Source organism: Lycium barbarum, chromosome 6, assembly GCF_019175385.1.
Source record: "Lycium barbarum isolate Lr01 chromosome 6, ASM1917538v2, whole genome shotgun sequence".
NCBI classification, from domain to species: Eukaryota; Viridiplantae; Streptophyta; class Magnoliopsida; order Solanales; family Solanaceae; genus Lycium; species Lycium barbarum.
The window spans coordinates 111,268,247-111,283,022 of record NC_083342.1 but is presented as its reverse complement, the minus strand read 5'-3'; the positions used below and the strand labels follow the sequence as shown (position 1 = coordinate 111,283,022).

General features: G+C 37.7%; 1 protein-coding gene across 2 annotated transcripts; it reads left to right on the top strand.

Annotated features, from left to right (window-relative positions):
* Positions 1–1,662: 1,662 nt before the first annotated feature.
* Positions 1,663–14,134, top strand: LOC132645484 (mitochondrial carrier protein MTM1). Of its 2 annotated transcripts, XR_009584111.1 has the most exons (11): positions 1,663–2,254; positions 3,722–3,796; positions 4,105–4,230; positions 4,866–4,925; positions 5,054–5,224; positions 5,870–5,972; positions 10,442–10,536; positions 10,622–10,771; positions 12,340–12,488; positions 12,696–12,754; positions 13,574–13,653. XR_009584111.1 is itself a non-coding variant. In XM_060362494.1 (10 exons), the coding sequence occupies exons 1-10, from the start codon at positions 2,006–2,008 to the stop codon at positions 13,725–13,727; spliced, it is 1,242 nt and encodes a 413-aa protein (XP_060218477.1). In that variant the 5' UTR covers positions 1,678–2,005; the 3' UTR covers positions 13,728–14,134. The 2 variants fall into 2 exon arrangements, 1 of the variants encoding a protein (XP_060218477.1); XM_060362494.1 differs by lacking the exon at positions 12,340–12,488 and having other exon boundaries at positions 1,678–2,254; positions 13,574–14,134.
* Positions 14,135–14,776: the final 642 nt, after the last annotated feature.

The following is a 14,776-nucleotide window of genomic DNA, read 5'->3' as shown; positions in this document are numbered from 1 at the left end:
AGTTAGCGCGTGGTCGGAGTTGACTACTAATCTTCATCGATCCACACAACTATCTTAAAGGAATTGTGTTAGCACTATAAGAAATTAGTCTTGTCAGGACTACAGTTGCCACATAAACTACAAAAGTCAACAGCTTCATGGTTTAAAGAGTTGATTTTGTCTATGTTACTTGACAATCAATCTGTTTTTGAGTAATGTGATCAGAATATATCGATATATATCAGTACTCCAAATTTCCTTTACTACTTTATAATCAATGCTATACATATTTGGCTTTCTCAAAATTGCCTCAAAATTTCATTTGACACTTCGCTTTCAAAATGGAGCCTTTTGCATGCAAAATAAATGCATGGTGGGGCAATGAACAGCTAAGGCTCTGATCAGCTGCAGATAAAACTTGCCATTGAAGGAATATAATACCACATGAAAAAGGTGACAAAAAGAAAGGTAAACAAAATGATTAGGTTAAAAACAGCAGATGCAGACCACTAAAGTAGCAAAGTGTCCTACCTTACATTAATTCCAAATGGTCACAAAATTCCCCAACCAAAAGAAGAAAACAAAGAAAGAAAGACAGAAAGAAGTAAAGGCAAGAAACATTCAAACTATAAATAAAATGATTGATGGGGCATTTTGCTTTGACACATATTGAAGAAGATGAACTTCCACAAAGATTTGCACATTCTGATTGACAGATATGGGGTTCAACTTGATAATATCAATAATGAAGAACTCCATTTTGCTGAACATGTTTAATTTGCTGCTATGGAATTGCAGACAAGGAGGGATTGATTGTCACTCAAATAGCAGCAGCATTATTGATAGTGATTTGTGCAGGCCTTTCTATACATGTTTAACTCAAGACCCCTCAAATTAGAGTTCTAATTTATTTAAATTAGATCGCATTTTGAATCAATTCCAAATTTAAATTTTTGACCAATATAATATAAAAAGTCGGGAATTTTATTACGAGCAAACTTACTTTTCATCTACTAATCAAAGCTTAGATTTTTTATTGATATTTGTGAGTCTTCCCCCTAATAAGTCTGACTCTATTTCCCCCTATTTCCTTTTCGTCTTATACCGTCTGTAATGAAAACTATCTTACACAGCTTGAGCAACAAACTCAACTTGGCTCCTGGCTGTCCATTGAATTATGCTATAAAAAAATCAACTTCGTCAAAAAGTACATACGTATATACTACTACTAAAAAGATTAATTTATGTACAGGAAAAAAAATTATATTACTATCAATAAATTATAGGAGTATCTAGTAGTTAATAATATTACGCATTATCATTTTAATATAACTATAATATGTTAGTGATATAATTTAGTACTCCTTCTATCCCAATTTGTATGACATAATTTGAATTTCGAGAGTTAAAATTTCTATATTTTGACTATGAATTGGTCATACAATCCTCGAGTATTTTAAAAAATAATTTATATATTTAGAAATTACATAAAAAAATATTATAAGTCACAATAAATTCTTAAAATCCTAACTATGTCATACATAGATGCCGTATAAATTGATAACGAAAAATTGCTTTCTCAAAAGATCTCTTTCAATTAGGGAAACAAATTATCTCAGTAAAACGGAGAGTAATTACTAAAATTCACATGACTGAGCAATCCACCCACGGTTCCAAAAGGTTGGGAATAAAGATTCTGTTGGTACAAACAGCCGCCACGACTTAGCTTTTCTCCCACGCCACGAATTCATTTTTCTTCTCACATTTCAATTTCTCCATGCAAAAATACTAGTATTATTATTATTACTAATAAAAAGTCAATTTTTCCACCTCCAAGAATCGCACAAAACCCCTAGAAATTTCCATCAATTTTAATACGAAAAAGAAAATTAGTTCAGCCCCAAGAGATACCCAAATTTCCGCCTCCAGAATCACAGAAAACATTAGGAATTTCAATTGATTCCTATACAAAGACAAAAAGCTGTTCTGTTCAACCAAAAGCTACAATTTTTTAATTGAAAAATTGATGATGGGATCATCATCAACGAAACAGGGGTTGCCATCATGGATAGGGGCAGCCACTGCAACAAGAACCACCACCGTTGAATTCGACAAAAACGTGCCCGTTTCTGGTGGCGACACGTCATCACCAGAGCCTCCTTCACATTCCAACCACTTTACCGATGTGAATTTGGGTTTTGGAGAGAGGGCTATTTCCGCCGCCGGCGCCGCCGTTCTCTCCGCTATCCTCGTCAACCCCCTTGATGTTGCCAAGGTTTACATTTTGCCCCCCCTTTTAGTATTTGTTCTTCAATTATACCCATATTGTTATTTGAAATTTCCTTAAAAGGTAACTTATTTAGTATTGGAATGAAATTGACCTGAATTGAGCAGAATGGTTGTATAGATGGTTCATTTAGCGGACCTCAATTGATAGTTTGTTTGACCAAGGTTCTGTGGAGCCAAAAATGCTTATTTTAGATAGTTGAGGCGTTTGTCCTAGCTTTTAGGGGAAAAAAGCTGCTTTTGAGTAGTAAAACAAGTTGTTTTTTAAGAAGGTTAAAAAAATAGTTTTGTTCCGGATACCTTAGTCAAGCACAAATATTATATTAATACTGACAAAAGTATTTTTTTTAAATTGATTAGCCAAACACAAACTACTACTCTTGATGTTGCCAAGGTTACTTTTTGCTCCCTTTTATTATTTGTTCTTAAATTAAACGCCATCTTTGAATTGCCTTTAAAGGCAAATTATTTAGTATTGGAATGAAATGGACCTGAATTGAGCAGAATGGTATAGATGATGATTCATTTAGAGGACTTTCAAATTGGGATATTGAGGAGTAGTGATTGATTGATACTTAAGTTGAACCTATTTATATTTCTATTTATTTATTTATGGTGCAGTAATTTGTATTTCTGTTTATTTGTGTGTTCTAATTTAACTTATGTAAGTTATATGATGTCCCCTTTGTTCTACTGTTACTTGCTATTATTAGTGCTTAAACATGGATTTATACCGAGGAGAACCTGCGTAACAGCTTACAAGATTAAAAGTTCTAATCTTTAGTTGATAATGTTTAAGGATTATTTACTTTCTTTGAATTTTCCTTGTAAGGTAAATAATTTAGTATTGGCATGAAATGGACCTTAAGTGAATGGAATTGTAACATGCTTCATTTAGCGAACCTCAATTAATAGTCTGTTTGACCAAGCTATGGGAAGCCAAAAATGCTTATTTTAGATATTTGGAGGTGTTTGGCCTAGCTTTTAGAAAAAAACAAAGGTGTTTTTGAGTAGTAAAAGAAGTTGCTTAGCTGGAAAAAAATAGATTTGCTCTGGTAGTATTTTTGGAACCTTAATCAAGCACAAATTATTATTTTAATATTGGGAAAAGTATTTCTTAAATTGATTAGCCAAACACAAACAATTACACTCTAAAAGTACATTTTTGGAACAAGCTATGAATTGGGATATCGAGGAGTAGTGATTGATAATTATGCTAGACCTATATTTTTATTTTGGTACAGTAATCCCTAATTCTATTTATTTGTGTGCTCCGCTGTTACATTGCTAATTTAGTGCTTAAACATGGATCATACCGAGGAGAACCTGTGTAACAGCTTACAAGTTAAAAGTTCTAACCTTGAGTTGATAATGCTCGAGTATTCTTTACTTGCTTGTCATTTCTTTTCTTTCAAGTTCTTTAAATTTTGATCAGATCTTCTTTCCTGCTTTGCAGACAAGGTTGCAAGCTCAGGCTGCTGGTGTCCCTTATAACAGCCTGTGTAGTTTGGGACATGTTCATGCGAATACAGTAGGTCCCAGCATTTCATCCCAATTTTCCTTTTTTTTTTTTCTTTCCCTACGTGTCATGCCACTTCAACCTGTGAAACCCGGAGAAGAAAAGGAACTTTTGATTGCGGAAACTAGGGGAAGGGGGGGAAGATGGAAAGCTATCGTGGCTGGCCTGTTGTCTTTCATGCTCTCTCCCAAATTTTGTGCTCGAGATGTTTTCAGTTTGACCTCCATTATCAATCTAAAGTTGCAAGGACCAACTTAAGTTGATTATGTTCTCACTATAAGTTGTTCAGCATATAATTTTGGCTCTGTAATCTTGTTTAGGTGCTGACAGGTGTGAAGAACAACTCCGCAGGGACGCGTGCTGTTCTTGGTGCTGAACCAACATGTACCCCAGATTGTTTCAGATATAAAGGAACACTTGATGTCTTTTTTAAAGTAATACGTGAGGTTAGTTACATTCTGTGGGAAGTAATGCAGTTCTCTCTCTCTCTAAAAGAAAGAAGTAATAGTGACCTTTTGCACATGATTTGAGATCCTATGCTTTGAAAATTTGAGTTTCTTATCTGAAATCCACTCAAAGTTATGACTACTATCACACCAGCATCCATCATGAACTAGTCATCTAAGAAAGTCTTGAGGGCGATTTTTCTAATCAGGCTGCAAAAAAATTCAAGTTGTATAATTCTAGTTCCTTTTTCTGGAGCATGCGAGACAATTCTCTTCTCATTATGACATCTGTGATGTACTCACAAAACAGCTATGACTTTTATATGAGCTGGTCATGTAAAAGGCGATAATTCTGTAAATAGATGACCCTTGCAAGGGTTTACTGTCACAATTCCACCCCCCAAAAAAGGTTGATTGTTGACATTATTGGTTGGAAGCTGATACCAGTAGCTGTGCCATAGTTGTTGTGAAGTCATGCAATATTATCAAGTCAACAAATAAAAGAAATGAAAACCATTGAGCCTGCAAAGTAGGAGTTTCTCTCAGCATGTTCTTCCCGTTCGTTTCTGTACTTAATTGGTTGTGTGAAAGTAAAGTCAACTTTGTCCTCTATTTAACCCAGGTAACTTTTACAGGAAGGATTTACCAGATTGTGGAGAGGCACTAATGCAAGTCTAACATTGGCAATCCCTTCTGTAAGTCTCAATTTAGGAATTCATTTGTTTTTTCAATTTTCATTGTTTATTCAAGTATTTAAGCGATGCAGTTTTGTGCAACAGTTTTGTTTCTTAAGGTTCTTGTAAATGTTTTTTCCCTTTCATAGGTGGGGATATATTTGCCTCTTTATGACATTTTCCGCAACTATATGGAAGAGTATACATTACGTAATCTACCAATTGCTACACCATATGTCCCTTTGGTAGCAGGATCCTTAGCACGTTCCATTGCTTGCATCACTCTCTATCCAGTTGAGCTTGCAAGGACACGTATGCAGGTAATCTGATTATCTGCTTGGTGTGGATGGCGGCATTACATGATTACTAGTGAGAATGCTATGCTAAAGGAAAATCTTGCTGCTGGAATATGTTTGTCATTATTACAGTTTAATCTTATGGAATGTGTAAACTTTTACAATATTTCAGATATTTAATTATTTGAATTTACATTTACAGATCAAAATAAATCACATATTTTGGGCATGCATCTGGATGCTCCAGGAGATAATTTAACCTTTTTTTCAGTTTTTAAAAATGTTTTTTCTGGATAACGGCTTGTATCCTTTCTAGATGTTTCTTAGTTCTCACTTTTTAGTGTTGTGAATTAGTGGCTAGCTATGGTAAAAGCTAAAAGGTGAAGATGGAAATCGTGTTCCTCTGTTCGGAAAATTGAAGGGTTTTCACATTTGTAGTTTGGGAACGTTAGTTTCCTTTTTTATTTTTATGTTGTTTGTATCATTATTCAGGGTGCTTGGAACTTTCCAGATATGTTAATTTCCTTTTCAGAGACAGCAGCACCACTTTGTTAGGTGTTTGGGTTTATCATATTATCTATGTTTTTATCATATTATCTATGTTTTGGCACCTTCTCTACTTTATTTTCTGCTAAATTTTACTTCTTCATGCGATTTCATTTGTTATAGGCGTTCAAAGACACAAAAAATGGTGTGAAGGCCCCAGGAGTGTGGAAGACGTTAGTTGGGGTCGTTTCTCCAGTCAATAGTGCAAACAGCTATCATCAAAATTGTAATACTTCTTCATCAAACTTACTTTAGTTGACTGCACATAGTTATGCTGTACTATCTATCCCTCTTCATCGTTAGCATTAGTCTTGATTTGATAGGTTCCTGCCTTGTACATATTTTTTTTGATCAAGTAAAAGTATTTTCATTCATAAACATGGCCAAAGAACGACCGTATACAAGGGATAAACCAAAAGATAAAGGATCTACAAAATATGATTCTCTACAAACTCCACCCAATCCTCTATACAAGTAGGAACTTTCTGATTACACCAAAAGAAAATAAGGGAGCGAAGACTACTCCTTAATTGAGAAAAACTTGACTCTATTCCTTTAAAAGCTCTCTTGTTTCTGTCATTCCAAACTACCCACATCAATGCAAGCGGAACCAAGTTCGAAGCCCTTTGTCTTCTCCTCCTCCTCTCGCTCTTCCAATTGACCATCAACTTTTTCACAGTTCTTGGCATTGCCCAAGAAGTGTTGAACCACCCAAACATGTCCCACCACAGTCTCATGGTAAACCTACAATGTAGAAGAAGATGGTTCACGTCCTCCCCTGTCTCGTTGCACATGTAACACCAACTGACGCAAACAACCTTTCTCTTTCTAAGATTTTCCGCCGTCAAAATCACTCCTCTAGTGGGTAGCCAAGTGAAGAAACACACCTTCCTCGGCACAGTTGGAACCCATATTGCATTACATGGGAAATCAACTTCCTCCCTAACCAAAAGTTTCTCATAAAAAGACTTCACTGAAAACACTCCATTATTTCCTTGGGCCCAACACCACACATCGGGATTATCCACCCGGTTGACTTGCCTATGAAGCAAATCTATCAATATTTGAAACTCATCCACTTCCCAGTCTTGAAAACCCCTTCTAAATCTCAAATCCCAAAAAGTCTCTCCGCCTTGAGTCCCCATAATCTGTTGAATTGTCAAATCTCTTTGGCAAGATATTCTATACAAACTCTGGAAATCATCTTTCAATAATATGTCCCCATACCAGTTATGTCCCCAAAAATATATCCTCCTCCCATCTTCGACCTTGAATGAGATATTTTTCACAAAATTATCCCATCCCTTCATGATATTTCTCCATAAACCACAACCAAAAGGCAAAACGGTATCTCTGGTTTTCCAGCCCCCTTCCATAATCCCATATTTGTCAACTATCACCCCTCTCCACAAAGCTTGTACCTCCACCCCGAACCTCCACATCCATTTGCCCAATAAAGCTTTATTAAAAACTTTTAAATCCTTAACTCCGAGGCCTCCCCATTTTTTAGGAGACGTGACAATGTCCCACCCCACCAAGTGAAACTTCCTTGCCCCATCCGCCGCATCCCAACGGAAATCTCTCTGACTCTTTTGCAACTTATTAATGACCGAAATTGGAGCAAGAAATAAAGACAAGTAATAAGTGGGAATACTCGATAATGTGCTTTTAATAAGCACTTCCTTCCCACCCTTGGACAAATATCTTTTCTGCCACCCTGCTAGTCTCTTCTCAACCCTCTAAACAACCGGATTCCACACGTAAGATCCTTGTTCGAGGCACCTAGCGGTAATCCGAGGTATGTAGTTGGCAGAGCTCTAACCCTGCAATTCAAGACATGAGCAAGTGACCCAATGTTATTCACCTCCCCAACAGGGATAATCTCACACTTCCTCAAATTAATTTTAAGTCCTAATACCGTCTGAAACCATATGAGAACTTGGCCTAAATAGTCCAACTGGGTCTCAACTGCATCAAAAAACCAATGTATCATCCACGAACAATAGGTGAGACACCGATATTGCCCTTACACCCCCACCCGCTGCATCAAAACCCTTTAGGTAACCCCTCAGTACAGCTCTATCCATCATCCTGCTCAGAGCTTCCATAACTAAAATAAACAACATCGGTGATAGAAGGTCTCCTTGTCTCAAACCCCTCGAGCTCCCAAAAAAACCGTATGGATTACCATTCACCAACACGGAAAATCTCACCGAAGAAATGCAAAAATAGATCCACTTCCTCCATTTCTCTCCAAATCCCATTTGAAACAAGATGTAATCTAGAAATTTCCAATTCACATGATCATATGCCTTCTCAATATCAAGTTTGCACAACACACCTGGTACTCCGTGCTTTCTCCTTGAATCCACCACTTCATTTGCCACCAACGCTGCATCCAAAATTTGTCTACCCTCCACAAAGGCATTTTGTGAAGTAGAAATTGTTCCATCCAACACTTTCTTAAGTCTAATGGAAAGCACCTTAGAAATAATCTTGTAGATACTTCCCACTAGACTAATAGGTCTATAGTCCTTTATGCTCGTGGCTCCCTCCCGTTTAGGAATGATGACAATAAACGAGGCATTCAAACTTTTTTCGATTTCACCCCTATCTTGGAACTCAGCAATAGTATCCATCACATCAAATTTGACTGTATTCCAACAATGCTGAAAAAAAGCCACAGAGAAACCATCTGGGCCCGGAGCTTTGTCACCCGCACAACACTTCAACGCACTTTTTACCTCGTCCTCCTCAATTGCCCGCTCCAACCACTCACCCTCCACCCCTCCGATTTGATTAAACACTAGACCCTCCACAGTAGGCCTCCACTCTGCTTCCTCTTTAAACAAATTTTCATAATAATCCACAACTGCTCTCTTCACTTCTTCCTTCCCCACATGGCTCACCCCATTGACCTCCACCGATTCTATAAAATTTCTCCTTCTATTTGCAACTGCTATCCTGTGAAAGAATTTTGTATTAGAGTCGCCCTCCATCAACCATAACGCCCTCGATTTTTGTCTCCAACTAACCTCTTGGGCTAAAGCCAAATCAGCTAGCTTCGTTTTCAACCCTTCTTTCCTCTCCTTCTCCCTCACTTCTAACCCCCTCCCCACTTCTACCCTCTCTAACTCCCCTACTTCGTTCATGATCTCCCTCATTTTCACCTCTACCCTCCCAAACACCTCTCTATTCCACACCCTTATGTCTGCTTTGAGCAATTTCAACTTTTTGGCTAGCCTAAAAGGAGGTTGCCCGTCCACTACGTAACTATTCCACCAGTTAGCCACTCTATCCCCGAAATCAGCCACACTTAGCCACATGTTTTCAAATCTGAAAGGAGATCTCATCTGTCTTCCTCTACTACCATCCAACAAGATTGGAGAATGGTCTGATGTCAACCGCGGAAGAGGCACCTGGAGCACATTGGGTGCCATTTCCTCCCAAGAAGTAGACACAAGAAATTTGTCGAGTCTTGATCTAGAGGAAGAGTCCTCTGATCTAGACCAAGTAAAGCAAGCACCCGTTAAAGGCAAATCAATAAGAAAATGGTTATTTATGAACTCCGAAAACTCCTCCATGGCCCTAGACACCACCCTACACCCAATCCTCTCCTCCGGAAATTTTATAGTGTTAAAATCCCCTCCTAATACCCAAGGTATATCCCATCTCCCCAAACCATTACCTAACTCCTCCCAAAAAATCTCCTTTGAACTCTCCCCCACAGGTCCATAGACACCTCCGAACCCCCACTCCATTCCATTATCCAAGTTTTTGAACCGCATTCCTAGCAAAAAGACTCCCTTATTCACCTCCACACACTCCACCTTTCTCTCATCCCAAAGAATGAGAATTCCTCCCTCACTTCCCCGAGCCGGAATATAGTCATACTTCACCCATCTACCCCCCCCCCCCCCCCCCCCCACACACACACTTCTAATAAAGCTAACTGTCAAATCCTCCATTTTTGTTTCTTGAATACAAATCACATCTGCTCCCCATTCCCTAAACCCTTCTTTAATTATGGCCCTTTTTTTGGGGTCATTTAGCCCCCTCACATTCCAACTAATAATTTTGCAATCCATCAACAAACTACTTTTTCCTCACCTTTAACCAGCATTAGTCTTATCCTCCAAACTATCTATTTTGGCCATCTTATGCTCTTCCTTTTTTATTTTCCCTCCGCCGTCTTATGCTCCTTTAGTGACAATGACAATACACTAGTTGGAGCTTTCGTCTCTTCCTTGGATTCCTTGGGGTTCCCATTGAAGCGCAGGTTTTCTTGTAATATAATTATTTAAGGGACCTTATTTCTTTGTAAATTTATGGGGAAATTCAACATACCAATGATGCTTTCTGTGAAGAAGTTCTCTCCGAATTATCTTGTTAGATTCTATAAGAAACTTAGACTTTACAAGGTTTTTGCTAAGAAATACTTGATCCTTTCAAAATAAGTAAGAAAATGCAAGTTAAATTCCATCCTAATTAACTAACTGCCCTCTAGTTTTAGTTGTTTGAGAGACACAGAATATATCAGCTAAAAGTGTAACTTACAGGATATGACATTGAACATATTCAATTTCTTTGTGTAATCCGTAATGGAAGTTTACCTGCTCCTGCTCTTGTCTTTTTTTTTTTTTAATGCTATGCTAACACATTGTGGTTAATTGCTTCCCACCAACCAATGGATAGCAATGCAAGCCTACCGCCTCCTCTGGACTGGTCTAGGGGCACAACTAGCTCGTGATGTTCCTTTCTCTGCAATTTGCTGGTCTACTCTTGAGCCAGTAAGTGCTTCTAGCCCATAAGTTGGTGCTATCCCTGCACTCACACTGCATTTAATTGAATAGAACTCTCGCTACTTTTGTGAAGGTTAGGAGGAAGCTACTAGGCCTGGTGGGAGATGAAGCAAGTGCAAAAACTGTCCTTGGTGCAAACTTCTCTGCTGGATTTGTTGCAGGAAGTCTTGCAGCTGCTGCAACATGTCCTTTAGATGTGGCAAGAACTAGAAGACATATAGAGGTTGGTCTTCTCCCATTTATATTCACCTAAACAATTGCTAAAATAAACAACTAACAGAAAGTGTGATTACCTATTGTGAAGTTCTCTTGGATCACATGAGTAGTTTGGACCTCTTAATAATAGGCTGATGTTAAGTACAGAATCTTGAGAAAATTCCGCCTGAAGCACACACCTAAATAAATTTCTTCTAGTTTGGCCGTGGAGTGTGAGTGTAGAACTCTTGGTTTCCTGGATCTATTTCAAACATGCTAAGAGGATAATACATTTAACCTCAATCAGGTGATAAGTCGGGGGTTGGATCAAACATGATTTTGAAGGGAAAATGTTCATGTAATACTTTTTTCTTAGGCATGGGTTTACATTGATTGAAACCTGTAGTTGGTAACGTATCAAATACAAAGAACTTCTATTTGGATTCAGTGCAGTTAAATACAAAGAACTTTTTTTGGAGATAAGGGTAAGTTTTATAAAAGCAGCAGGAATTGTGCTTTGAATATTTACAAAAAAATCCAGCTTCACATCAAATCAGCATGGACTCAAATGTGTCTAACAAAGATTCTGCATCATAATCAAATCCTCTTTACACAAAAAAGAAATCAAAAGTATTGTTTTTTATCTTCTCTCTGTAGAGATAGCTGTATCTCCAAAGCATCTTGCATTTCTCTCTTTCCAGATAGCAGCTGGGATAGTTATCCACCATTTGTGCTGTTCTTTATACAAATCCCTTCTATACCACCTTCATCGAAGCAATTATTTATTCAGGCACTGGCCATTGTAATCCCAGCATATCCAGAAATAAGTTCCATAGTTGCGAAACAATAGGGAAGTGCAAAAATAAATGGTTGTTCTGAATTTGTTCCACAAAGATGGCACCTGCTACAAAGCTGAAAACCTCTTTTCTGAAGGTGGTCCTGTATCAAGCATGTTTTTCTTGCAACTAGCCACACAAAAAAGCCACTTTCAATGGTGACTTTTATCTCCATATGTTCCGACAGGGCCATGAGTTAGTACAGGATCAGCAACTAAAAACTTATAGTAAGAGTTAACTATAATTAGTTCTCGTAATGTCACATTTAGAAGTAGAGGATTTTTTGCATCAGATGTATCTTCAAAAGACAAGGTTTTGCACAAACTGCCACGTCCAGGCACCAAAACAAGAGTTCTTTGGTACAACCCTCCATGGAAGCAGAGTTACTTGTTGAGTTTATAATCTCTCTCCCAAATATGCTTATCTTTTTGATCTACTACTATTCTGTCGCATAATTGTAATGCTCCCCAGTAGGGGAGGACTTGCGATTCCATCATTTTAATAAAGGAAAAGTAAGAATGAGGAAAGTGAGTTAATATGTTAAACCTGTGGTAGTGTAGTGCTAAACTTAACACATAAAGTTTGAAACATCAAATAATTTTGGTGGCGAATGAGTTTGTCAACACTCATTTTACTGAACGTACTTCTGTATCCTGGTGGAACTGTTAAGATTTTAAATTTCGTATCCAGCTTTTCTAGTTACTCCGTACCTTTTGTTTCGGTTGCAGTCTGTTTGATGAGTTTGTTTTGGATGTATTAGCTTAGAGTTGCCACTGGAATAGAAGGAGGCTACAACTTTCGAGAAACTGATTGTTAGATTAACATGCATTGCCTGTTATTTTTATTAATTTGAAGAAGCTTGGTGGATGTGAAGAAGTAGAGACTATTATCTCGACAATAATGAGCCAAGTTAGTATTTTGCGGTTAATCCCCCATTAAGTAGTCATGCATTATGATTTGGAACGCCCAATTCTCTAGCGTGCACTTCTTGTTTTTTCGCTTTAAGCCCCAAAGACCTTGTCGCTCTTTTATGCTTTTCGCTTTTAGAAACTATTGTTATTATGATTTCCCTCTTTCTTTTTGTTGGTTTAATGGAATCTTCTTTTGACATTGCAGAATGATCCTGAACGAGCACTGAGAATGACCACGAGACAAACGTTGGTTGAGATATGGAGGTACTCGACTTCATGTTATTTCTTTATTTTCAGATGCAAACCCCGTCTCCCCTTCCAACCCCCATCTTTTTCAGATACTGCAGTATGTTTTGATCTAGTTGACCAAAAGATAGACAGTAGGAGCAGTAATGAGCTCTCATGAGTTGATTGGATTTATTTTGGTTTTCACAAACTAATCCTTTTCTTTAGTGTGCCAATTGCCGATAGGATAATTTTTTTCCTTCAAAAAAGTACGATAAGATAGATGTATGAAGGAGGTGTGCTTTTTGGAGGGGTATGTGACAAGATAGCAGAGGATGGAAGGGTTATTGGGACCTCAATCCCATTAAGAGATTACTTAGCTAAAAGAGTTTTGAGGTCCCGGAACAGATTCTGTTGAACTTAAGACGAGTTAGCATCTTCTCTTCCTTGCCCTTTTGTGAATGATGAATCCAATAGATCGGCTAGGTGTTCTGGAATATCTGTTTCATCTTGTTGTCCGTCTCGATTTATTCTTTTATAATAAGAGACAGAGGGATTTTCATGCTGCTGAGAAAATAATTAGTACGGAGTATTTTATTTGGGTGCTTAGTAAGTTTTTACTAAAAAGAATGCCTAGCAGTAGCAGATACACATAGTTCCATTTTGATTAAGATGAACCTTGAAATACCCTTGACCTTGTGTCTCCCTAAACTGAGCATCTTGCTAGTTTGCTCAAAGAAAGTGCTAAAAGATTTGTTCTTGTACTCAAAATAGTTTGAAGCGTAATTTGAGTATCTCAGGACGTCTTGATAGTTTCTTGTGCTGTGGGCTGTGCTAATTATTGTTTTCATGAACCAGGGATGGGGGATTTAAGGGGTTGTTCACTGGAGTTGGCCCCCGAGTTGCTCGAGCTGGACCTTCAGTTGGGATTGTTGTTTCCTTCTACGAGGTGGTAAAATATGGTTTGCGCCATAGGCATATGCATCGGCAGAGCGAAGGTGCTGATTTATAGCATTGTGATCTAGCTTCCAAGCCAATGAGGCAAATGATATTAGCAGAATTTGTACCAATAAGAGAGGCTGAAGAGCTAAAGGTTGATATTCGATCAAGTGTAATATACTGAAGACCTTGACTGTTTCAGCGATTTGGCTCATCACAGGGTAGTTCCTTCTAGCCAATTTTGCCTGTGAGGCTTGAAGGTTGATTTATTCAAGCAAAGCTTAGAAGTTTCTCCAGTGGTGGAGCTGTATATCTGGTTCATAAATAGGCAGCCATTTATGCCTTGTTACTTTGTAAATTCATAATCCTTCTCCCACTGTCCTATTGTCGTACATTCAAATTAATAAGAAGAGAAAAGCAACTGTACCCTTGTGTATTTCAGAAACCTTGTACAAGTAAAGCAAAGAAACTATTCTGATTTGTTGCGTGGACGTAAGATATAGTAGTAGTTATTGTAGGAAACTTCCTGGAGGGAACCAAAGGAATTCATGTACTTGAAATTGCTTGCAAATGATGGTGGGTTAAACGAATGCACAAAATGGGAGTTGTAATGCGCAATTACAATTCAATGATTAAGTAAAAAGTGTTCAAGGAGTACCACTGGTGAATTGTGATCAAATGTAAGTATACGCCTTGGAGGCATTTCATGGCAAAATATTATGGGAAGAAAGGCAATTTTCCACCCAAGTTTTTCTGAATGGGAAGAGCAAGAGATGTACCTGAAATAAGATAGTAGTGTTCTTTCTATTTTTTCACGAGATTATTTTCTTCATACAAATGCTCTTAGGTGAAAGAGACTAGACTTTACTCAAGTGCATCAGCCAGCGTATCCATACTAGTTTTGTTGATAACATATAAGTCTTACTTTTAAAGAGCGCTAGCACTAGACTAATAAAATATTCAAAAAAAAGTAATTAGCTTCTCATTTTCTTTTTACTTCCATTTCTCATTTCGTTCATTCATGTCTTCTTTTAGATGTATTAATCAGTGTGTGATGGATGGTGCATTTCCCTTTCTTTTATATCCCAGAAGAAATGAAGATAGCTGTCTGTCTGACACTTT